The 26,809-nt window shown below is 39.3% G+C and overlaps 1 protein-coding gene across 2 annotated transcripts in view; it reads right to left on the bottom strand.

Annotated features, from left to right (window-relative positions):
* Positions 1-26,809, bottom strand: part of AATF (apoptosis antagonizing transcription factor) — a 104,971-nt gene that overhangs the window by 27,293 nt on the left and 50,869 nt on the right. For both annotated transcript variants that reach the window (XM_055333051.1, XM_055333060.1), the window contains exons 9-10: positions 8,533-8,600; positions 6,589-6,669 (exon numbers count right to left, since the gene is read on the bottom strand). In XM_055333051.1, coding sequence (XP_055189026.1) covers positions 6,589-6,669; positions 8,533-8,600 — 149 coding nt within the window. The remainder of the gene's footprint in view (positions 1-6,588; positions 6,670-8,532; positions 8,601-26,809) is intronic.

Below are 26,809 nucleotides of genomic sequence, written 5' to 3'. Positions count from 1 at the left end.
GGGAGAAACAGGCTCCATGCCAGGAGCCCGACGCGGGACTCGATCCCTGGACTCCAGGGTCACGCCCTGGGCCAAGGCAGGCGCTAAACTGCTGAGTTACCCAGGGATCCCCTAAAGTAAAGATTCTTATACATAAACTATTGCATATTTGTTCACATACTTCTTCAGGATAAATTCTGAAACATGAAATTGCTAGTGAATCAAAAGGAACACATATTGAAAACTGAAAACCTGAGTCAAAATAGTTCTCATATATTCACATAAACTTTTAAGCATAAAGCGTAAGTACTATTAATAAATGCATTTTAATGTCTATAGGTTTCACCAAACTTTGGTGTCCATCTAAAAAAAGGAATACTATTCTTGGATATATCTAAAGAGAGGTTTAATCCACTCACTGGACAAAGATTATGAGCTCTACTCCACAGGTAAGTATTGTCCAATCCTGTAGTGACTGGCCACATGCGGTTGCTTAAGCCCTTGAAACGTGGCTGGTCTGCATGCCATATGTGCCAAATGAGAAATGCATCAGATTTTGAAGACTCAAGATTAAAAAAGAATGTAAAATATGCCATTAATAATTTTAAAATAATAAATTGTTGAAATACTGAGTAATAATATTTTTGATATATTGGGTTAAGTGAAATATATTCTTAAAATTAAGTCCACCTGATTCCTTTTACTTTTGAAATATGGCCACTAGAACATTTAACATTACATATGTAATACATGTTTTTATTGGATAGTGCTGCTCTGATGCAATATATTCTTTTTTTTTGATGCAATATATTCTATAACTATTAACAACATGACAAAAGACAGACTGTAAGAAGTAATTACACTAAAAACTATTTAGTAACATGTACTTAATGCAATAGACTTCATCTAATCTCACTGCTGCTGAGGATGGATGCATGTTTTAGTATTAAAACACCTTTTAACAACCATACTAAGAAGAGGTAAATGTAATTTTGTGGCAGAAGAATGGACAAACATAGTAAGACATCCTGTTATTAAAAGCCTGAGTGTATAAAAAAAAAAAAAAAAAAAAAAAAAAAGCCTGAGTGTAGGGCAGCCCCGGTGGCTCAGCGGTTTGGCGCCACCTTCAGCCCAGGGTGTGATCCTGGAGTCCTGGGATCGAGTCCCACATCGGGCTCCCTGCATGGAGCCTGCTTCTCCCTCTGCCTGTGTCTCTCTCTCTCTCATGAATAAATAAATTAAATCTTAAAAAAAAAAAAAAGAAGCCTGGGACACCTGGGTGGCTCAGCAGTTGAGCGTCTGCCTTTGGCTCGGGGCATAATCTCGGAGTCTCGGGATCGAGTCCCATGTTGGGCTTCCTGCATTGAGCCTGCTTCTCCCTCTGCCTGTGTCTCTGCCTCTCTCTGTGTGTGTCTCTCATGAATGAATGAATGAATGAATGAATGAATGAATGAATGAATAAATAAATAAAATCTTAAAAAAAAAAGCCTGAGTGTAATTCACTTACATTATGAATTTTTTTTAATTTATTTATTTGACACAGAGAGAGAGAGAACATAAGCAGGGGGAGAGGCAGGCAGAGGGAGAGAGAGAAGCAGGCTCCCCGCTGAGTAAAGAGCTCAACATGGGGCTCGATCCCAGAACCCTGAAATCATGACCTGAGCCGAAGGGACCACCCAGGCGCCCCTATGAATTCTCATTAAATCATGATCAAATCCACTTAAATATAAAGCTGAGAAAAAATACTGATAATCAACAGTTATAATTATTTGCCCAAATCCAAATATCCCTTTTTTAAAGAATAATTTCCTACCATCCACCTACAGGTTGCCATCCCCAGTCTGACCAGGCTGATGCCCTTAACCTGCTATCATTTAAACTAATGTTTCCACAAAGTAATATTCATTTCTGCTATGACATTTCTGAAAATCTTCTCTCTCCAGTTCTATCACTAAGAGCAAAACTTGCTTGCGGGTGGAACTTAGTATCAGTGATGACAGCTGGCACACCTACCAGCTCTCCTTGAGGTCTCATTTAAGGAAGTTATTTATAATATTTTCACCTAGCCTGGCCACTTATCTAATCCTTTGGAGCAGAATGCTAATGTTTCCAATATGTCATTCTAGTGCCTACAGGGGCCAGTGAGTCCTGCCCAGAGAAACAAAACAAGCCACAGGTTAGAAACATGGGCTCTGGTATCAGACCAATTAGCTCAAATCCTAATTTGCTACTTCACAGCTCCGGATGGGCTGTGTGAGTTACTTCTCTTCTCAAAGCACTTTACAGACATTAGCTCATCTAATCTGGTATCAACCCTCCAAGATATGAATTAATACATGCGTTTCACAATGAGGAAAGTGAAGCACAGATGTAAACTAACTTGCCCAAGGTCTCCAGGTGGGTAAGTAGAAGAGTCCAGTTTCAAACCTGGACAGTTTAGCTCCAGAGTCTGCATTTGTTGTTCTCTCTACATGTAAACTGCTTAGTAGTGCCTGACACTGAGAGTTTTATAAATGTTATCACTGTTGCTATTCATAAAGATCACTCTCTGATTCTGACCACATCCCTCACATTCATGGTCACAGGAAAGCCAAGTGAATGTGGATGACAAAACCACAAAACATGTGATCTTTTTTTAAAACTTTTTTTTAAAGGAGGCTCTAAGCCCAGAGTGGAGCCCCAAACTTTTTAGGGAGGGAGAGGAAGACAGAGAGAATCCCAGGCAGGCTCCCTGTCCAGCACACAGCCAATGTAGGGCTCACTCTCACGACCCTGAAATCATGACCTGAGCCAAAACCAAGAGTCAGACGCTCAACTAAGTCACCCAGGTGCCCCAGACCCAAACTTTTTAATTCAATAACTAATTTGTAGTAATTTTAGACTTGTAGAATGACTGCATAAATAGTAGAGAGTTCATGCACACCCTTGCCCAGCTTCCTCTAGAGTTAACAATTTATACAAACATAGTGCAATTAACAAAATGAGGAAATTAACACTGGTACAATACCACTACCCAAATTAAGAGCCTTCAAATTTCATCCATTTTTACCCTAGTGTCCTTTTCCTTTCCAGGATCCAATCTGGGACCCTAAATTGTACCTACTTGCGATGTCTCCTTAGTCTCCTTCACTCTCTGTTAGTTCCTCAGTCTTCCTTTGTTTTTCAAACACTCACTACAGTCTACAGAATAAAGTCCAAATTCTTAGCACAGCCATGATCCAGCACTTATCTACTCATACAGCCTCATCTCCTGCCATTCCCCCATATTCCATTTAAGTTTCTGCCAAAATAAATTAAATCACGGTTCCCAAAATGGTCATGTACACTCTCAAGCCTGTGTTTTTCCAAACCTTGTTCTCTCTGCCCTTTCACTGGGCTGACTCTCATAGTCGCTCAGTGTGCAGTGTGGATGGTGTCTTAGATGAAGTCTTCCTGGGCAGCCTGCATTCCCCCAAGGGCAATCAGGTGACCCATACACCAAGAAGACCCCTGTCACAGCACTTCCCACACAGCATCATTGTCTGCTTATTGCTTGCTACCCTCTCTCTTTTTTTTTTTTTTAAGATAAAGAGAGTACACACAGGCAAGTGGGGAGGGGGTTGCAGAGGGAAAGGGAGAGAGAATCTTTTTTTTTTTTAAATATCCTTACTTTATTTATTTTTATTTATGATAGTCACACACACACACAGAGAGAGAGAGAGAGAGAGAGAGAGAGAGGCAGAGACACAGGCAGAGGGAGAAGCAGGCTCCATGCAGGGAGCCCCACGTGGGACTCGATCCCGGGTCTCCAGGATCGCACTCTGGGCCAAAGGCAGGCGCCAAACCGCTGTGCCACCCAGGGATCCCCGGGAGAGAGAATCTTAAGCAAGAACCATGCTCAGATGGAGCACAATGTGGAGCCCAACGTGGGGGTCTGATCTCACAACCCTGTGATCATGACCTGAGCCAAAACCAAGAGTCAGACATAACCAAATGAGCCACCCAAGTGCCCCAGTGTCATCCTCTCCTGAGGACATACTCCTCGAGGGCAGAATGGATCTTACCTGGCACCTAATACGGTTCCTAGAACTTTAGAAGGAATCTTTTTTTTTTTTTAAAGATTTATTTACTTATTTGAGAGAGAGACAAAACAAGTAGGGAGGAAAGGCAGAAAGGGAGAATTCCAAGCATACTTCCCTCTGACCAGGGAGCCCGACCAGAGGCCCAATCCCACAACCCACAAGATCATGACCCCAGTGGAAATCAAGAGTTGGAAGCTCAACTGACTAAGCCACCGAAGGGCCCCTTCTTTTTGGATTTTAATTAACCATGTCTTACATTTTAATGTTTAGCCCCATTTAAACAGAATGTCTGTCTCTCACTTACCTGTTGCCAGGATAAGATTTTAAATGTTTCTGGATTTATGGGCATGTATGAATCTAAATCACTATGAAAGTACCACAAAACCAGATGTATGTACTTGCAGTGACCATACCTCTAATGAATAGTTTAAGGTGGTTAGCTTAGTAAATTAATATAAGAAAAACACTTGCTATTAAAACAAAATACTGGTTTGTTTTCTTTCAACTTAATAACTGTGATAAGTATATTTTGATTTGGGAAACAACAAACTTGTGCTGTTTTCCTAAGTTATTTGTCGTGTTAGCAAAGTACTCACTTTTCTAACACTCACCCAGACTTCTTACTCTGGGTTATGTTTAAGGTTAGAGCCATTTCGCCTTACCTGTGAGCATGGTAATTTTAATGACATAGCCATCCAAAAACATCTTCTGGCTGACTAACGTCTACAAGGAATTACGTAGATAATAAATAAGGTAGGAATTGTCTTAAAGAATTAGAGAAGCACAATTCTTACCCTCAAGGGGCACACACATATAACTACTTGCCCCAATATAAAATCTGTAACAACAATGTAGAAAAGGGATTTTCTCCTCTTCTCAATTCCTTTGAAGACAGTATATTTGCAACAGTGATACCAACAGACAAACACAAGAGAATCCAAAGAAATTAACATTTTTAAATGCTTACTATGTACTGGAACATTTACATATCATTTTAATCCTCAAACCAAATTTATAAAGTAGGGATTATTATTGCTACTTAGTAAATGAGCGAAGTGAGTTCCAAAGAATAAAAAAACAACAAAATCACAGAGCCAGCCAGAGCCAGAATTTGAACCTAAGCCTCCCAGGATTCCACGCTCCTCCCTCTGGAGAACATTTATAGTCTCATAAAGCTACAATTTTAAAAAGCACAGCACTGGAGGAAAAATCTGATCTCCATATTAAAAAGTAAGTTTGGCTCTCGAGTCTATGCTTAACCATCCCACTAAAAACAAACTTGGAGAAGTGTAAAGACTTCGAAATTCTAACATGAAAAACGTTAAACAAATTATAACAATTTAATCTGAGATTTAAGAAAGTGACTTTGAATAAAAATATAGTGACGAGCTGCTTTGCTCTTCTGCAAAGTTAGAGAAATACATATTTTCTGGTGAGTAGGTTAAAAACAAAAACAGATTAATTAAAGTAGTTGTGAAATCTGCTTCTCTGAAGTTATATGAGACAGATCCACATTTGTTTAAAGGGAATTCAATGACAGGCAGGTTCTAATAAGGATATAGAATTAACTATCCATCTAAATTGTCCTAACACAATGGGTTTAAGATTTTTCCCCATATGCCCTCCAATTATAAGTAGTTTCTTTGACATGGAGACTTTGTGCAAATATTACATAAAAGACATACAATAAACTATTATCTATCTGTATACTATACATACAAACATACAGGATTGAGAGTTTTCCTATAGTCAGAAGTCTGAAAACATCAGAAGTCTGTTTTCTCATAAAAATTATATTTCTCTGGGTGTCTGGCTGGCCCAGTTGGTGGTGTGTGAGACTCTTGATCTTGAGGTTAAGTTTGAGCCCCACACTGGGTTTGCCTAAAACTTGTATTTCTCATCTCATTTAAGCACTTTGTTAACATTTTCTGGAATCCTTCATTTATATCTCCTTAGCACAGCATGTACGTGTATGGCATCATGAAAATGGACCCATATAATCTTATTCTAAATAAGCATCCAAAGAAAAATTGTTATATTGTTCTGTAGAAATCACTTTTTAAAATTAAAACAATTTTAGGGTGCTGGGGTGGATCAGTCGGTTGGGCATCCAACTCTTGATTTCAATTCAGGTTGTGGTATCAGGGTCATGAGATAGAGCCCTGTGTCTGGCTCCAGGCTGGGCCTGGAGTCTGCTTAGGATTCTCTCTCTCTCTCCCAACCCCAACTTTCCCTTGCTCTAAAAGCAAAACAAAACGAAAAACTAAGACAATTTCAACTATCTTGTCTTGTTTTCTTATTTCTCTTTCGGGAAAATGCAGGTGTTATACTTAACCTATCCTCTTACAACAGCAGAACAAAATATAACTGAAACTATAGTATTTCCATTTTAGAGTAAGAAAAACTGAGTCCCAAAAAAGCCACAAATATTGTTTTAGCTATTTTTCTGATCTGTAAAAACAGAATCATCAGAAGAAATAGAGAACTGACATAACAGCCAAAATGTAAGAGCTGTAACATGTTAAAATCTTTCTAAAAAGTAACTCACCGAAGTTTCCTTCCTTTGCTGGCTTTCCTATCTACTTTCTTGTGGATTTTGCTTCGTAACTTCTGGATCGCAAGCCACTGCCTGGGAAATTCACAAGCAATGTTATACATCATCACTAATAGAAATAGTTATACCTATTGACAAATTGGAATTTTTCTTACTAACAACCCTGCAGAAAGAAATCATCAACCCACATCAAGTTCCTCAAGATAGTCTGGGGCCAGAGCAGCTAATCAATTGAAGAGGATTTGTGCAATGATAAAAAAACAAATGGCAGCTGGGAAATTCCACAGCAAATTTGGTTAACAATACTCCTTAGTATCTAGAGTTGCTGTGACAGGTACTAAATCTAGCAGTCTGCAGGAAAAGCCAGCAAACTGAGTAGAGCTGCTTGCATTTGCTTTCAATGTTTTAGCTGTGCAAGATGTTCTATTACTAATATTGCACTGTTGTTTGGTCTGCATACAGGAATTCTTCAATTTTCCCTTTGTTAATACACAAGTGCTTTTTCTAGCATTTCCAATTTTTGCTAATGTTTTATAATTATCCACTACTGACACAAGTTTTGCAGCCATTTTGTTTATTTAATTTTTATTTCATCTGTAGCATTTAAGAATGTGCTGCTGAAAGGTAAGGGTTCTTTCCCCCCAATATAGTCTCAATATGATGTCATGCTACAAAGAAGTTACCAGTAATTCTTTACTATCAAATATTGAGTCAGTCTTCAAATTTCCTGGATCATCTCACTTTTACAATTCGTTTGTCTGAATCAGGATTCAAACAAGATTCACATGTTCTGCAGTCATTTTATATTAAAAGAAATTAATTTTCAAATAAAGGACACTGGCTAAGAAAAATCTTCCTAAATTCCTCATATGAACAAATGTGAAAAAAAAAGGAGAAACAGCAGCAGCTAGTCATCTTACCTGATTTATACAACGAAAACTCAACATCAGAAAAAAATAATCTAGGGAAATCCAATTACTGTAATCTTAATATAATCTTAATTACCATAATCTATTTTATTGTAAAGTCAGATAAATGTACAATATAATCATCACTTAAATGCAATTTGCTGTATCACATTAAATTTATAGTGAACAGCTCTCTATAGCATTCCAGAGATACACAAAATAACAACAATATCCTATCCTAAAACCCAAATAATGTTTTACTCAAATAAAATTATTTCATCAACACAAATTTTTCATTGCTTTCTCAAAATGTCGCTCTGCCCAGAATCCCATTCTGGCACTTGCAGCTTTTGTTTCCTTTCATGCTTTTGCAAATTATGGCTCATGGCTATTTAAATGTACACTATTCATTAGGTAGCACTCTAAATGCCCTTTTTATTTTCCAACCACAGGATGAAGCATACACACAAGAGCCTTCCTTCACTACTTTACATTCTACCCTGACATCTGGGTAATGCTGCCACGTTCCATTTCTAATTGTGCCAAGGCTTTTACTGAAGGGGTGGAGGTCTAAATTAGGGCAGACTCAAACAAAGCAGATTCAACTATGAGCAAGGAACCTGTTGTGCACAATGTCACATTCTGACAGCTGAGAGCACACATTTGGGCGGTTGCTTTTTATCCACTGGTCAGAGACTGATACAGATACAATCACTGCCCAAATCAGAGAGCAAAGAGCATAAGAAGGAATTTGAAAAACAAACCCTAAAACAAATACATAGCTGTTTTATAATTTCCTATTCAACTGCCCTTAAGGCAAGGTAGGGTAAAATAGGATTTCCATCACCCTATCTTTCCTAACTTTTAACTTCTTATCATCTGGCTTAACTTTTTTTTTTTTTTTTTAATGTTGCTTAACTTTTATAATTACAGGGCCAATCACTGCCTTTGAGGCAGAATTAAGGGGACTCAAAGGGAGAAACTATTATGTAGGTTGCTTTGCATGACTAGAAAGCCATATCTGAATTACCTTCCCATGGCCACCTGATCATTGGGATCCAAGGAGCTGGTCTTCCGTTCTATGAGTTCTCGAAGAAGCTAGGGGAAAAAGGAAAGCAACTGATTTATTTATCATTTATCATCTCCCAGCACCACGTGACTTTCAAGGGCACGGGAGGAATTCTGAATGGCATAGTGACAGCTCTAAAACTACAATCAATAAGGGACAACCCAGTGGCAAGAATATGACTGAATTCCCATTAACCCTTTCATATTTATATATCTTTAAAAAGGTGGCTATAGTAATAGCTGTGAACAGAAGTCCATTTAGAGGACTTATTGTACTGCAGTTCATTTCAAATGGATCAATGAGTGTGCAACATTCCCTTCATTGTTTTTATGATTAGTTTTGTCCACCTCATCGATACCAATGGAGAATCTTTAAAAGGTCAGGTGGGAAAGGCTGTATGGCCAAAAGGAAAATGCATCAGCTTCTCACCAACAGGATAATGGTACATGGTTAACTTCTGACCTGTAACCTCTAATATTCAGGAAGGTCTTCCTCAGGCAAAAGCCTTTATTACATATAATTAAAAGTGTGAACTTCATTCTCTTGCTTTCCATGGCTGGTACTCCACCACGCTTACTATGAAGAGATTTAACCATGTATGACACCAATACATTCACAGCCACAACAATTCCAAAAGGTAACCTAAGGGGCACCTGGGTGGCTCAGCAGTTGAGAGTCTGCCTTCAGCTCAGGGCATGATCCTAGGATCGAGTCCCACATGGGGGTCCCCGCGGGGAGCCTACTTCTCCCTCTGCCTATGTCTTTGCCTCTCTCTCTCTCTCTCTCTCTGTATCCCTCATGAATAAATAAAATCTTTATTTATTTTTTTTAAAGATTTTATTTATTTATTCATGAGAGACAGAAAGAGAGAGGGAGAGGGAAAGGGAGAGGGAGAGACAGAGAGAGAGAGAGAGGTGCAAAGACATAGGTAGAAGGAGAAGCAGGCTCCATGCAAGGAGCTCGATGTGGGACTCAATCCTGGGACTCCAGGATCATGCCCTGAGCTGAAGGCAGGTGCTAAACTGCTGAGCCACCCAGGCATCCCATAAATAAAATCTTAAAAAAAAAAAAAAAAAAAAAAGGGGGAACCCAATGGAAGTTGTATGTGTGACTGAAAATACAACAGAGAGAACTAGCTGTTTATCCCATACAATGAACTCCATGAGAACTCTAAAATTACTCTCCTACTCTCCTCTTACTTCTGAGCAGCCCATTGCGCTCAACTAGAGTGTAATCTATACCTTTCACACAGACTAAAGAATATGCATTGGATCTTAAAGTCATTAGGTGAAAAGGAGTAATGTTTAAAAGTTAAACATTAGGGGTGCCTGACTGGCGCAGTCGCTAGAGCTTGTGATTCTTGATCTCAAGGTCATGAGTTTGTGCCCCAAGTTGGACATGGAGCCTGCTTAAAAATAAAGAAACGTTAAGCATTAAAGGAGGAGAGTTTTAAATTACAATAATAATACTAGATATCATCTCCCCTATGCAAGTGCTATGTGCAGGGCAATAGTAACAGAGATTAAAGTCCCAAAAGTCTTCTAAGAGAAATCTAAGGGAAGACACTAAAATAATCCTGCTAATCATTTGTCAATATGGGTTTGATTTTGAAACTTGTTTCCTCACCAAAAAAGGTAATGATTTTGTAGGTGAGGCATGGTAGCAATACAGATATTTCACCAAGTCAAACAGCTGAAGTCTGGGGGAGGATAGAGAAGGAGGAATAAATTCCTACGAAAGTAGTCCACTCTCTAATTTTCATTTGTTTATGTAAGTAGGCACTGGAAGAAGTAAAACAAATTTATAGAAATGTTCATTTCCATATAAGATGAATCTTTATTGCAAAAGGGAAAAAGGATATCTCAATCGCAGTTAAAAACCCTCCTGTGATGTTTTTTCATTTGCTTATTTTGGACATTATTACTACAGCAATTACGTTTAAAAATGCGGGGACCAGAGGCCACTGGTTTATTATCACTAGAAAACAGCAAGCTATTTCTCTACCCTGTTTATCTGATTGATTCCCAACATCTTTCTGGCAGCCAATCTATCAGTTTATCTCTCCTACTTCATCACAGTCACTTCTGGCAGCTAAATACAAGATCCAAATCCAGTGTTACACAGACATACGACACAGTAAACCTGTGTAGCGCTGCTACTCTGTAAACAGCTGCCCTGAAGGCTGAGCAAAAATGGGCTTCTGGTTTCTAGTCAATATTCTGTCAGAAGCATGGCTGGGGGACAGGGATAGAAGGGGGAGAGGTTGATAAGAAGAACAGAAGAAAGAAAAGAAGAAAACGAAGAGAAAGAAAATACTAAAAGGGCCGGAAAATAATGGAGTGGCTGCACCTCATTGCCCTTACCTCGGTTCAAGCCACAGAAGAGACTGTAACAAGGGTTCCTAGTTTCCCTAATCATCTCTGATTCTGAGACTGGGGCTGTCGTGGCCAGTGGGAGCAAGTGCTCACAGAAGGCTGCCCCAGCACAACAGGGTGATCCTCTGCAAGAAAGTCCCATATGCCCTTCCTGAAGGCTGGAGATTGGAGCCGCACAACTACAGTGGGTCTGGTACATTTGCAGTCGCCCCCACAATTCACCAAGCTGGTGCATCATTTACTTTCAAGCACTCTACGTCCCATATTCTGAGCTGCATATTCACTACTCAAGGGCCCTGCACAGCTACTCTTCGTCACCTGTGACAAGGAAGATGGTTTTACTGGTCAATCTGGCCAAGTCTACTTTTCTCAGTCCAGTGTTTCTGAAGATCCTGTTGTGTGCAAGGCAGGAATGAGAAAGTATCAAGAAAATACAAATAAACAAACTATTCCCATGGCTACTTCTCTCTCCCACAGTTAACCCAATCACTGGGCTTTAATTTAATTAGGAAAACTGCTTTCAAAAAAGTTACTGAAAAATTAAGCTTTAGGGATATTGCTGAAGAATTAATTTTGCTGCTCAATTCAATTTTTATAGCTTAACTTTATGAATAAACTTTTCCACTAAAACATAGGTTTTTATTACAGTTATTTAAGCTTTTTATTTTTCGACAATAATACCACTGTATCGGTCATTTTCTTTGTGACTTGGAAAAAGGAGACATATGTGAAACATTTTTGTTCTAGTCTGTTTTAATTCCAGGGTCAGCTCACAAAAGCTTGACTGTTTTTCTCTAGTTCTAGGGGAAAATCATAGATATTAGGTTTCCAGGTCAGCCCACAGAAACCCATTTAACACATAACAACATACATGAGGAACAGCCCTGATGGTACTGTGCAGCATCTAATCAGCATTTATAATACTTTGTCTAGAAAAATGCATGCCAGAATCAGTTAAAAATGGCAGACTGAACACATTAGTTTATCTCTTCTCCCTTCTCAACCCCTCCAAAAGACAGGAGAGGAATAAAACAAATGTATTGACTCACGAGAAGGAAGAGAAGGGGAGTTAATGAGAGCAGATTTTCATAAATTTTTCAAAGACAGGAGATGGAAGAATAAAAGGCAGTTATCATCCAAGTGCCCAGAGGGAATAAAGGTGAGGGTGGAACTAATTAGGCCCACAGAATCCCTGTGAGGAGGAGCTCTGGCAATTGCAGCTACTGCAGAAGAGGGAGAGGTGGGAGGGGACAGCGCCACTGGGCCTTCTCTACTATCCCACAAGTGACTATCTCCTCTACCACCACCTCTCACTAAGGAGACTGTTCTGTGGGAAAACTGGGCCCTAAAGAGCTACAGAGAGCTATGAGGCACAGCAGGCCGGGAGGAGGCAGAAGGGAAAGGTACTATGCCCATCTCTGGGAACCTCCGCCTCCTTCCCTCACCCTACACACAGAACGCCAGCACCCAGAAACAAAATCTCCCAGGCAGGAGAGCAGAGGAGCCTCTCTTGGAGAAACTGTACTACCCAGAAAATATCTCCAAGTTCTGGAGAGTGTTTGAAGAGTATTCCATTTGAAGAGTATTCCAAACAGGAGGTTAGTTCACAGCATGATTATAGTTAAAGCAGAGCTTTCCGCTCAGGTTTCAGAGATACTCTTAATGTCTTACTACAAAATATGAAGAGACTTAAGGATCACCAGGAAGGCTCAGACATAGATCAAAGCAGATAGGAAAAAAGGGGACACCGGAAAGCAATGAGGAAAACAAAGAAACCGAAGAAAAGAAAGAAAGAAGAATGGACACTCTTAGAAAAGTGAAGATATACTCCCATAGAACATGATGCTGTGAGAAAAGAGTAAAACAAGAAATTAGACACAAAACAGAAAAATTAAAATTCAATACAAGAACTGGAAAATAAATGTACAAAAATCTTTCAGCTATAAAACAAAAAAGCAAAAAGATAACATCCCCTTGCTTATTTGTAAGAGAAAAAAAAAAAAAAGCTAGAGGACAATCCAGAATGTCAAACACCCAACTAACAAAGGCTAGGAGAACATAATTAGAGAAACAGTAATGAAAATTTTCCAAATCGAAGGACAGGAATGAGCCAGCAAAAATCTAGTACAATGAATGAAAAAGGACCTTTCCCAAGACACATCAGCATGAAATGTGGAACACCAAAAGTACAGAGGAGATCCTAAATGCTTACAGAAAAAAATAGGTCATGTATAAAGAGGGTGACCGTAAGTCCCAGTTTACCCCAGAGAGTCCTGGTTTACGCCTGTTGTCCTAGTATTCTTTCAGGCTAGCACCTCAAATGTCCCAGTTTTGGCAAGAAATTATATAGTCACCCTACATATTCAGGAATGATAACTAAGTGGGACCAGATATTCCAATAGCTACAGCAAGTAGTGGAGGACTGCAGGGCCATGCCTTCAAAATTCTGAGGAAACGGACTTTCAACCTCAACTTCCATATCTAAAGTATTAATCCAGTATGAGAGTTGTTACATGGAGACACCTTCACGCGTGTAAAGACTCAACAATTTACTTTGTCCATGCTCCTTCACAAGACAACGTGTCTCAGTAAGATGTGCGCATACAGCAAGAAGGAGAAAGGCCTGAGGTGTCAGAAAGCAGGTCTAACTCAGGAAAGCAGCAAAGGCAAGTCCTGAGACTCCTTTTTTTTTTTTTTTAAGATTTTATTTATTTATTCATGAGAGACACAGAATGAGAGAGAGAGGCAGAGACATAGGCAGAGGGAGAAGCAGGCTCCATGCACCGGGAGCCCGATGTGGGATTCGATCCCGGGTCTCCGGGATCGTGCCCTAGGCCAAAGGCAGGCACCAAACCGCTGCGCCACCCAGGGATCCCAAGTCCTGAGACTCCTGATGGCAGAGGCCCAGAGAGCAATCGTTCCAGAGAGCCCTAGAAATAAGGTCTCCAGGGAAAAACGGCAGGGGGAGGAGGGGGAGGAGGGAAATGACAGTTTATGTATTTAAGGCATTCGGTGTGTGGAGAGAAAAAATAGCCAGAGATACACAGGACACTACACATATCCTTTAAATACAGGCATTATTAGCTTTAGGAAAAAACAAGTGTGTAAGGAAATATTATCATCATATATGTGAACATTTACTTAGTCATAATATTGTAAACACTGACTTTTCACAAAACTGACAATAAGTACACTAGGAGAATGGAGAATGGGGATGTGGAGGCAGAAAGTGCAGAAGGGCTAGGACCTCACTGCCATTAAGAGAAGTCAAGAGATGATTTGATAAATAACTGAAATTGGTAAGTCGACAGTAGTATAAACATACTATTTAAAACATGCAAGTAATAAAACCTAAAGAAAGCCTTGGAAGTTTTTTCCCCTCCAAAACTTCTCAGCACTATAATTTTTTTACCGTTTCTTAGATAATGCACAACCCAAGGAGAATTGGTCAGGGTTTACTTGGCAATGTCCAGAGGAAAGAGTATACAGTAGTCCCCTGCCTCTTCCTTGATTTTAGTCACCCACCGCCAGCTGCGATGTGGAAGCAGATGACTCTCCTACGGACCATCAGAAGGTCCACAGGAGCCTGACGATATGTCATGTGCCTGTGCCATTCCCCTCACTTTGTCTCATCACGTAGACGTCTATCATCTCACACCATCACAAGAAGGGTGAGTACAGTATAGTAATATAGAGACGACATTCACATTTTTATCACAGTATATCATTATAATTGTTCTATTTCATTATTAGCTATCATTATTCTCTTTTGTGCCTAATTTATAAGTTGAACTTTATCATAGGTATGTATGTGCAGGAAAAAAACAGTATATTTAGGGCTTGGTACTATCCATTGTTTCAGGAATCCACTGGGAGTCTTGGATCATATTCCGTGTGGATAAGGGAGGCCCACTGTAGGTGTTCTGTAAAATCTTTCCAATCCACAAACTCACACTGAGAAATTTTAGAATTCCCACAGGGGAAAAAGATAGGAGGATCAAGGATATATTGATTAAAGTCCTTATGAGTATCTTTCTCCACCCTAAAATAAAACATGGCAACAGGATGCCTGGATGGCTAAATGGTTGAGTGTCTGCCTTTGGCTCAGGGTGTGATCCCAGGATCTGGGATCGAGTCCCACATGGGGCTCCTCGCAGAGAGCCTGCTTCTCCCTCTGCCTTTGTCTATGCCTCTCTCTGTGTCTTTCATGAATAAATAAATAAAATCTTAAAAAAAATAATAAAACATGGCAACACACTAGAAATAATACCAATAACATTTATTTTTGATTTGCTAACAATGCCAATTATTAACAACTTACTATTGAGATATGATTCACTTACTATATAATTAACCCATGCAAAATGTATATAATTCAGTGTATTTTGGTAAATTCACAGAGTTGTGCAAATCACCACCACATTTAATCTTAGAACATTTTCATCCCACCTAAAAGAAACCCCAAACCTATTAGCTATCATCCCCGGTAAGCTCCATCCATGTACTCCCATAGCCCTAGATAATCACTCATCTTTCTCTCTTTATGATATGCCCATTCTGGACATTTTATATAAATGCAATCATATAATTTATAGTCTTTTATAACTAGCTTATTTCACTTAACATGTGTTCCAAGGTTTATCTATGTTATATATACCAAGTATCAATACTTCCTTCTTTTTTATGACTGAAGGATATTCCATTGCATAGATATACCATATTTTATCTATTCATTAGTTGAGGGATATTTGAGTTGTTTCCACCTCACTGTTATTATAAATAATGCTGCTATGGATATTCATGACAAGTTTTTGTGTGGATATGTCTTCCATTTCTCTTGGGTATATACTTACAAGTAGAACTGCTAGGTCACATAGTAACTCTGTTTAGCATTTTGAGGAACTGCCAGTTGTTTTCCAAAGTAGTTGCACCACTTTAAATTCCCACCAGCAGTGTCAGGTCCAATTTTTCTACATCCTTGTCAGCACTTGTTATTATCTGACTGTTTGATTATAGCCATCCTAGTGGGTGTAAAGTATTACTTCATTGTGGTTTTGATTTGTATTTCCCTGATGGCTAATGAGGTTGAGCATTATCTTGTGCTTACTGATCATTTGTATGTCTTCTTTGGAGAAATGTCTATTCAGATGCCTTGGTCATTCTTTAATTAGACAGTCTTTTTATTACTGAGCTGTAAGAGTTCTTTATATATTCTAGACACCAGTCCTTTATCAACTCCCATTCTGTGGGTTGTCTTTTCACCTTCTTGATGGTATCATTTGCAGTAGAAAAGTTTTTAATTTTGGTGTAGTCCAATTTTCCCTTGGTCATTTGTGATTTTGGGGTTGTATCTAAGAAACTATTCATGATTCAAGGTCATGAATATTTAATTCTATATTTTCTTTTAAGAGTTTTATCATTTTGGGACGCCTGGGTAGCTCAGCAGTTGAGTGTCTGCCTTCGGCTCAGGATGTGATCCAAGTTCCGGGATCGATTCCCGCATCGGGCTCCTCCATGGAGCCTGCTTCTCCTCCCTTTGCCTGTGTCTCTGCCTCTCTGTGTGTGTGTCTCTCGTGAATAAATAAATAAAATCTTAAAAAAAAAGTTTTATAATTTTAGCTCTTGTATGTAGATCTATGATCCATTTTGAGTTAACTTTTATGTATGGCGTGAAGTAAGAGTCCAACTTCATTCTCTTGCATGTGGATATCCACTTGCACCATTTGCTGAAAGACCATTCTTTCTCCCATTGAACTGTTTTTGGTACTTTTGCCAAAAAGTCAAGTAATTTTTAAAGCATTTGGTTTTATGGCCACATATTTCCTGGTTTCCTGAATTTGTGACCTATAGTTATCAATTTCTAACCCCTCAGGCTTCCATGGTTCATAGCCACAGATGTTTGAGATGGGAAAAAGCTTGGGGCAACCCTCTATTCAACTTAGACTAACTGAGTCAGGATTTTTCACCTCCCCTCCCCCTCCAAAAAAACCATAGACTGCACTTGGGAAACAAGTGCCGTCAACTTCTCTTACATGTGTTTCAGTCCCTCTCTCATGGAGATATGAAAAACAGACTCACAAGTCTTGGTTTATTCTTCCTTCAGCTTCCTCTCTAGCTCCCGCAAGAAATCTTAGTGAAATATATCTGTTTCTGCTCTGCCTCCTGCTTTACCACATTTTTTTTTTGTTCTTAGCTCTCCAGTCTTCCAAATTAACCCCTAAATGAACCACTTTCAATTTTTTATTTTTTTAAATTCTTTTTTTTAAGATTTAATTTATTTATTCATGAGAGACACACAGAGAGAGGAGCAGAGACATAGGCAGAGGGAGAAGCAGGCTTTCCACAAGGAGCCAAATGCAGGACTCGATCCCAATCCCACCCCGGGATCATGACCTGAGCCAAAGGCAGATGCTCAATCACTGAGCCACCCAGGTGTCCCACTTTCAATTTTTATATACTATAGTTAAAGTATATTTAAAAATCTACATACACTATAATTCCAAATAGCTGGGAATTTCAAATGCCTATAGCATAAAATTGCCATAAAGTAACCCACTCCCCATAGGTAACTTTTTCTGTTTTCTTTCTAAATTGCCCATTCCTCAACCAACTCGATATAACACCTAAAATTTCTGTCTCCGTTTTTCTACTGAAACAACTTTTGCTGAGATCTCAGGATATCCATGTCTAATGGACACATGTCATGACTCATCCTACTAGTTTTTGCTTTTTTAAAGATTTTATTTATTTATTCATGAAAGACAGAGAGAGGCAGAGGAGAAGCAGGCCCCCTGCAGGAAGCCCGATGCGGGACTCAATCCCTAGACCAGGATCACGTCCTGAGCCAAAGGCAGATGCTCAACTGCTGAGCCACCCAGGCGTCCCTCCTATTAGATTTCTTGAAGCAGCAAGTGACATTAGACATTCTCACCTTCCCAAAACACTATTTCTTGGCATCTTCAAGATATCTCCTTGGTTTAATTCCATATTAAGTCACCTCCTCTGTCTGAACATTACATGCTAACACTCCTCAAGCTCAGTTCCAAGTTGCCTTTTCTTCTCACTCCATATGCTTTCTCTAAGAGTTTCATTCTATTCTCAATGACCTAAGAGTTACCCCTGAAATTCCTTTTCCTTTATATTCAGTATCTAATCTGTCTCCAAGTCCTGTGTATGTGATCCACTCATTCATGAATCTAACCATTTCTATCTACCTCCACTGCCTATATTCTACTATAGGCTATTATCATCTTCATTCATTCCGTAAAAGTACGCTTGAGTACACTGGGAAAGAATGAAAAATAAAAGAGACATGGATTCGCCTGAGTTAGTATAATGATGTCCCTCTATTTACTCTTCCCCCTCCTCCATTTTGCTCTAATTATAGTCAGAGTAAAAAAAAAAAAAATTTTTAAGAGAGAGAATATATGCACATGCAAGTCGAGGGAAGGGGCAGAGGGAGAGAGAAAATCTTAAGCAGGCTCTATGCCCAGCACGGAGCTCAATTTCATGATCCTGAGATCATAACCTGAGTCAAAACCAAGAGTCGGATGCTTAACTGACTGAGGTGCCCCAATCAGAGTAATATTTTTAAAATGCAGATATGCCAGAGGATAAAATTCTTACTGCATCTTCAAGGCTCAACACAGTCTGGTCCCTTATCTATCCTCTTGAGCCTAACCTTCCATCTCCATGCTCTGGTCTCAACAGTCTTCTTTCGTACTTGAAATGCTCCCAGGTCCACTCCCACCACAGAGCCCTTCGTGCATAGGCACTGCTGGGGGCATGCTTCCTGAGCCATCTACCTGCTTGTGTTCCACCTCCTTCTCTACTCAGTTAATCCGTTTAATCATCTCCTCCTTAGGGAAACTTTTCTTAATGTATCCTACACACACACACACACACACACACACACAAAATGGTTTTGTTGTACTTAATTTACCTGTTGGTAGTAGATTACTTGATTAATGCCTATCTCCTCCTCTAATCCAGAGGACCACTATCTATGTAAGCAACCGATGTCATTACCATTATCAGCAAATCTCCCCAAACAATACTCTCCTTCTCATATGTCTTACATAGGGCCCAGAGAAGTGGGTGAGAATTACCCTTTTTTTTCTTCTTTCATTTAATATATTGTTCTTGACTTCTTCATTGATTCATTAATAATACAATCAACATGCATGAATTAGGAAAATAAAACCAAGATCCTTAAAGATATATGTCCATGAAAGTTTATTTCCTACAGAGCCTACAGAACTAGTTTTCTTTGTGCAATGCACCTCAACACTGCAAGTATGAATCGAACCATGTCCTTGCATCATTTCAAGAATTATCCTTTTTGAGGGCCTGGGTAGCTCAGTTGGTTAAACATCTGCCTTCGGCTCAGGTCATGATCCTGGGGTCTTGACCTGCTCGCCAGAGAGCCTGCTTCTCCCTCTCCCTCTGCCCCTCCACCCAGCTTGTGTGTGTGCTCTCTCTTTCTCATTCTCTCAAATAAATAAAATCCTTAAAAAACAATAATAAAAAAAGAATTGCCCTTTTTTAAAACCATCCCAATACTACTTGAATTAAAAAAACAGAAACAGGGGTGCCTGGGTGGCTCCATTGGCTGAATGTCTGATTCTTGATTTTGGCTCCAGTCATGATCTCAAGGTCATGCATGGGATTGAGTCCTGAGTCAGGTGCCATGCTCAGCAGGGAATGTGCTTGAGATTCTTCCCCCCCCCCACCCCAACCCTCTCTCCCTTCTCTTGACTCGTGCTCCCCTCTCCTCTCTAAAATCAATCAATCAAGCAAAAACAAAAATTCATCCAAATGAATTAAAAGATCTTAAATCACTTCTCTTTCTTTTAATGTTAAAATGATGTAGATCTATCCTTCTTGGATCTCATTTTTCAAGGGAAATATTTGGTTCTTCTCAGGAAAAGAAGAGGGAACTGATCTTTTATGTTTCCTCTAATATATCCATACCCTCTTTCTGTAGTCTCTTTGAGATGGTCCTTTTATTTCAAGAAAGGTGTCTTAATATCTTTATAATAAAAATCTGAACTAATTTTAATATAGTATTTTTTATTTAAAAAGCTTTTATTTATAAATACGTTTTTCAAATTCCAAATCTCAGGTTTCCATCTCCCTGAGATCTAAGGGATCTAAGATCTAACAATTCTACATATGAGCTTTCGTTATGTGAATGTTTGTGCTGCATAATTCAATACAACTGTAAATATCTGCCCTGAGTCAGTATAACACCATGGCTTTGGATTCTGACAGATCTGGGTTCTGAATCCCAGCTATGCCCCTTACTAGTTGTGTAATCTGGAAAAAAGCTCTTTTGACCTCTCCAGGGATTCAGTTTATTCAATCATAAAGAAGTAATAATTTTATCTCATAAAGATGATTTGGTATTTCAGGAGGTGATAAAAGCAAAATTTAAGTATTCAATAAATAGAGATACTGTCAATATCACATAACAATAATAATCCCCAAACCCCATTTGGTGCAAAAAAATCCAAACCTCCCATAGCTAAATCACCACCACTATAGATGCTAACAATGAACAAGTACAATAATTCAGTTTTCCTTTCTACTGATTTTTGTCAGATTAGATACAAAATCAAAGAAAAACAGAATGAAGAAAATGTAAAGGCAGAGAAGATTAACAGATATAGTAAGTCAATACCTGCAAAGTTGTAGAGCTTTTCTAAACTGGACCATGATAAATTAGAGCAAAAGCGACCCTCACCTTTATCATTCATTCCATTTGAACAACTAACTGCTATTCCATTTCTATAACCTGCAACTCTGGTCACTATCCTCTGATCACACTATCCCTACCACCTCATACCCCCAACTCCACCCCCACCCAGTCTCACTCTATTAATGTTCTACCATTAATGTTCTTTTTTTTTTTAATAATAAATTTATTTTTATTGGTGTTCAATTTGCCAACATACAGAATAACACCCAGTGCTCATCCCATCAAGTGCCCCCCCCTCAGTGCCCATCACCCATTCACCCCTACCCTCGCCCTCCTCCCCTTCCACCACCCCTAGTTCATTTCCCAGAGTTAGGAGTCTTTATGTTCTGTCTCCCTTTCTGATATTTCCGACACATTTCTTCTCCCTTCCCTACCATTAATGTTCTATCCTTTGAAGGCCCAGATCAAATGTCATCTCCTGCTCCCTGTAGCCTTCTCAAACTCTCCCAAACTGGTATTAATTTCTCTCTCTTCTGAATTATTTCACCCCTCACCAAGCATGCTGGTTGTTTATATTTCTGTTCTTTCCTCTGCCTGGCTGTACACTTCCTGAAGGCAGGGTATAGTCTGACTCAAATGCTCACCTCCCACAGAACTCTGCACACTGCCTTGCACATAGTGATTATTCAATGTGATTTCTAAAATGACAGAGTTAGGGCAGCCCGGGTGGCTCAGCAGTTTAACGCCGCCTTCAGCCCAGGGTGTGATCCTGGAGACCCAGGATCGAGTCCCACATCAGGCTCCTTGCATGGAGCCTGCTTCTCCCTCTGCCTGTGTCTCCCCACCCCCCCCCCCGTCTCTCATGAATAAATAAAATAAATAAATAAAATAAAATAAAATAAAATAAAATAAATGACAGACTTACATAGAAAGCATTCTTTAAAAAAAAAAAAAGATTTTATTTATTTATTCATGAGAGACACACAGAGAGAGGCAGAGGAAGGCAGGGAAGCCCTATGCGGGACTCAATCCCAGGACCCAGGGATCACACCCTGAGCCAAAGGCAGACACTCAATCACTTAGCCACCCAGGAGTCCCCATAGCAATGGCAAGTACAATATTTATAGGAAGAGTAGTACAGAGAAGAATGGAGAGAAATCAGGATGTGTGAATAAAATCCAAGAAGCATCTTAATGCTGATGTTAGAAATAACCCACCTGTGGTTACTAAAAATAAGAAAGTGTAGAGCTAGAGGCTACCACTGAAAGTCAGCCTGACTCTGCCTCGCTGCCCTTGGTCTTTAAGGATTTGATTAGTTTTTCCACTTTCTGATTCAGTGCTGCATCATGCCTCTACTCCAGAGCTAGAGCCAAGTAAGGCCTATGATTTGGAAGGGATGATAAATTCGTTCACTGAATAAAGTAACACTGTTTTCTCAGCACAAGTTCTAAAATATTTCAAAGGCCATAATATTTCACTAGGCTTGGCCATTTGGGTTAAAATTTATTAGTCAAAATAGAAAACTTTCTCATCAGATCCCATATATTCCATTAGGCGTGATATATAATGTCTCTCAATGTCTAATTATTAACTGGGAGTGTAAGTAAATCACTATCAGTATTGGGCCCTGATGTATGCAGAAAGGTAAGAATTAACCAATTCGAATGCTAAAGAATTTCTTTTTTTTTTTTTTTTTTTTTTTTGCCAATTTGCTTTTCCTTTCTTTTTCTTACAAATAAAAACAATTTTCTGGGACACCTGGGTAGCTCAGAGGTTGAGTGTCCGCCTTTGGCTCGGGGTGTGATCCCGAGTCCTGGGATCGAGTCCCACGTCGGGCTCCCTGCATGGAGCCTGCTTCTCCCTCTGCCTATGCCTCTGCCTCTCTCTGTGTCTCTCATAAATAAATAAATAAAATCTTAAAAAAAAAAAAAAACAATTTTCTAAGAATCAAATGACTGCATTTAGCCATTCTTCTTAATCCCTACCAAAAGTAACAATGTACAGAGAATTTTATTGTTCAGAATTGCCAACAGTTCCCATTTCCAGTATTCTGCCCTTTGGTCACCAGATAGATGTCCTGGTGTAGCTCTTTTTTTTCTTCTATCTTTAATAAAGGTGGGAAGAAGGGTCATATATATATCCTTTGAGACCTCAGCTCAGTCACTGCCTATTCTAGGTATTCCTGGGTAATGTTTCCTTTAATGGCATCAAACAATGTACCTTTTGTATTGGAAGAATAAGGAGGAAGTCACTCAGAACTAGAGAAAATTTTACTAAAAACATTTACAAGAAGAAACCGGAAGGGTAGTACTAACTTGTGCTCTGTCATGGTGTCCTTTAGGGATGAAAAGCCCAGCTGAAACAAACCTCTCCCTGTCTTTCCAGCATTCTCCTTCTAGCATGTAGGCTCCAATAATTCTTCAGCACTATCAGGATCAATAACCCATTGATCCTGACAGCTCTTCAGCACCCTGCCTCTTCTTCTCACGTGCTCACTGCCCTCCTTCCTCAGGTAGAAGTGAGTCCACAGTCCATCAGGATAATCACTCCTAGTATACACTCCCAACTCCTCTGCATGATAGGATATCCCTTTGTCAAACAGATTCATGATCCCTTGGGGACTGATGGGTCTTGGAATTCAGAATCTTTAGGATTTTAGGAGATAAGACAGTGTATTAAACACAAATGACCCAGCAGAGTCTGGGACACCACCCTAAAGTCAAACACATGAATATTTCTGCAGCAAAATATATGAATCATCCCCACTAGGTGGAATAAATAAACCCTTATATATTCATACTAGCTTTGTGACCTTTCAGATCAGCTGCCACCACAAAAGCTTGCCAAAGTTACCAAAACAAAACAAAAACTGAGTTTTCAGAACTTCTTCAACTTCGGAATTACAGGAAAGGGATTATGTACCTATAGTCCCTCAGCAAACCCCCAACCATGTTAAGTCTCAGTAGGTGCATCCATCAGCTGAACTGGCTGGGGAAAAAAAACAAGATCATGTGAACTGACCTCATCTTCAGTGCTACCTGACAATTCCCCAGGGGCTCTCCCCTTCACTCATTCTCCCACTCTGTCAGGGGACTCTCCCATACCTCCGCTTTTCTCCAACCTCCAGCCCCTGCCACATCTTCTCACTCACAGCTTCTTGGTTCATAAAGTAAAATAAAACATGACAAAAGCACCTAGATGAAAATTTCCACATGCTTCCACCATATCTACTTGCAAATGTACCCAATATACTCTGCCTTCCCTCTAATACATATGGGATGAAGTGTCCATCAGACCAACCCCTCCTGACCTGAATACTTCCCAGCAATTCTCACCTCTCTTTTGAAACATCCATTTTCCTCACTGAATCACTTCCATCAGCATACAGAGTACATCGCCTAACTTAAAACAAAACACTCTCCCAAACCTCCACTTCCCCTTTCAGCCGCTCTATTTCTCTATTCCCTTTACAGCAAATCCCCTGGACAGCTGTCCACACACAGCATCTCCAATTTTTCTCCTTCCATTCTTTCTTGAACCCACTCCATCATTCTACCAAAGCAGTTCTTGTCAAGGTCACCATGACTACCACTTGCTGACAACTCTCTGTCTTACTTGATCTGCAGCACCTGCCCTAGGTCACTCACTTCTTTTAAAAAAAAGTTTTAGGGCACCCTGGGTGGCTCAGCGATTGAATGTCTGCCTTCGGCTCAGGGCATGATCCTGGGATCCGGAATCAAGTCCCACATCGGGCTCCCTGCAAGGAGCCTGCTTCTCCTTCTGCCTATGTCTCTGCCTCTCTGTGTCTCTCATGAATAAATAAATCTTTAAAAACATAAAAAAATAAATAAATAAAAATTGTAAAAAGTTTTACTCATATATAATTCACAAACCAACAATTCGCCAACTTAAACTGTATGATTCAATGGTTTTGTATATTCACAGAGTTGGGCAACCATCACAACAGTCCATTTTATTTTATTATTATTATTTTTTTACAACAGTCAATTTTAGAACATTTTCATCACTCCCAAAAGAAACCCATTACCCACTCCTTGTCACTTCCCATTTCCCTCCTAGGACCCCCAACCTTAGGTAACCATTAATCCACTTTCTCTATATACATGTGCCTATCCTGGATATCTCATATATACGGAATCATACAATATGCTGTCTTCAGTGCCTGGCATCTTTCACTTAGCATTACGTTTTTCAAGGTTTACTCCAATTGTAGCACTTATCAATACTTCGTTCTTTTTCACAGCTGGATAATACTCTATCGCATGGATATACCACATTTTGTTTATCCACTTATCAGTTGAGGGACGTTCGGACTGTTTCTTTTGTGGCTATTACGAGTAACACTGTGAATATTCATGTATGAGTCTTGGTGTGGGCATACACTGTTTCTCCTGGATATACACTTAAGAGTGAAATTGCCAAGTCATATGGTAACTTGAAGCTTAATGTTTTGAGGAGCTGCCAAACTTTTCCACAGAGACTGCACCAATTTATATTCCTACCAGCAATGTGTGAGGGTTCCAAATTTTCCATATCCTTGCCAACACTTGTTATATCATCTTTTTGATTACAGCCATCTTAGTAGTGTAAGGTGGCATTCACTGTGCTTTTGATTTGTATTTTCCTTAAAGACTAATCATGTTGAGCACCTTTTCCTATGCTTCCTGATCATTTAAATATCTTCTCTGGAGGACCACATGGGTGGCTCAGTCAGCTAAGGGTCTGCTTTCAGCTCCAGTCATGGTCCTGGGGCTGGGGAGCAAGCCCTATGTCAGGCTCCCTGCTTAGTGGGGAGTCTGCTTCTCCCTCTCTCTCTGCCCCTCCCCTCCCCCTCATGCTTTCTCTCAAATAAATAAATAAAATCTTGGAAAAAAACTTCTTTGGAGAAATGTCTATTCAGATCCTTTGCCATTTAAAAAAAAAAGATTAATTTTTTTTTTTTTAAGAAAGAAAGAGCAGGGAGAGGGGCAGAGAGAGAGGGAGAGAGAGAATCTCAAGCAGACTTCCCACTGAGCGTGGAGCCCGACACGGGGCACAATCTCACAACCCCAAGATCATGACCTGAGCTGAAATTAGGAGTTGGACGCTTAACCAACTGAGCCACTCAGGTGCCCCTGCCATTTTTTATTGGGTTATCTTTTATTATTATACTACAAGAGTGCTTTATATATTCTAGATAACGGTCTCTTATCAAATATATGATTTATAAATATCTTCTCCCACAAATATTCTTTTTCATTTTCCTGAAGGTACCTTTTGCAGCACCAAAGTTTTTTATTTCAATAAAGTCCAATTTATCTATTTTTATTTTTGAAGTCCTAAGAACCCATTTCCTAACCAAAGCTCATGGAGATTTACTACTATGTGTTCTTCTAGAAGTTTTACAGTTTTATTTTTACATTAGGTATGTGATTCATTTTGAATTATTTTTTATGTAGGTGTGAGGAAGGGCACCAACTTCATTCTTTTGCATGTGGATATCCATTTCTCCCAGCACTATTTGTTGAAAAGACAGTTCATTCCCCATTGCATTGTCTTGGCACCCTTGTTGAATAACAATTGACCATAAATGTAAAGTCTTATTTCTGGATTCTCAATTGTATTCCATTGATCTACACCAGTACTACAACATCTTGATTATTGTGGCTTTCTAGTAAGTTTTGAAATTAGGAAGTGTGAATCTTTCAATTTCCTCTTTCAAGATGGTTTTGGCTATTCTGAGTCCCTTGCATTTCCATATGAATTTTAGGATCAGTTCAATTACTATAAAAAGGCAGTTGGGATTTTGATAGGGATTGTATTGAATCTAAAAATCAGTTTGGATAATGCTGCCACCTTAACAATATTAACTCCTCTACTCCACGAACATGGGATGACTTTCCATTTATTCTGGTCTTTTAAAATTTCTTTCAATGATCTTTATAGTTTTCAGCGTACAAATCTTTCACCTCCTTGGTTAAATTTATTACCAGATACTTTATTCTTTTCGATACTATTGTAAATGGAATAGTTCTCCTTTTCAGATTGCTCATAGCTGGTGTATAGAAACACAACTGATTTTTTTGTGTATATCTTGCATCCTACAATTCTGCTGAATTCGTTAATTAGCTGATAGTTTTTTGGTGACTTCTTTGGGATTTTT

This window comes from Nyctereutes procyonoides, unplaced genomic scaffold (assembly GCF_905146905.1).
Source record: "Nyctereutes procyonoides isolate TBG_1078 unplaced genomic scaffold, NYPRO_anot_genome, whole genome shotgun sequence".
Lineage (NCBI taxonomy): Eukaryota > Metazoa > Chordata > Mammalia > Carnivora > Canidae > Nyctereutes > Nyctereutes procyonoides.
Note: the sequence above shows the minus strand (reverse complement) of the source record. Positions and strands in the feature narration are given on the sequence as shown.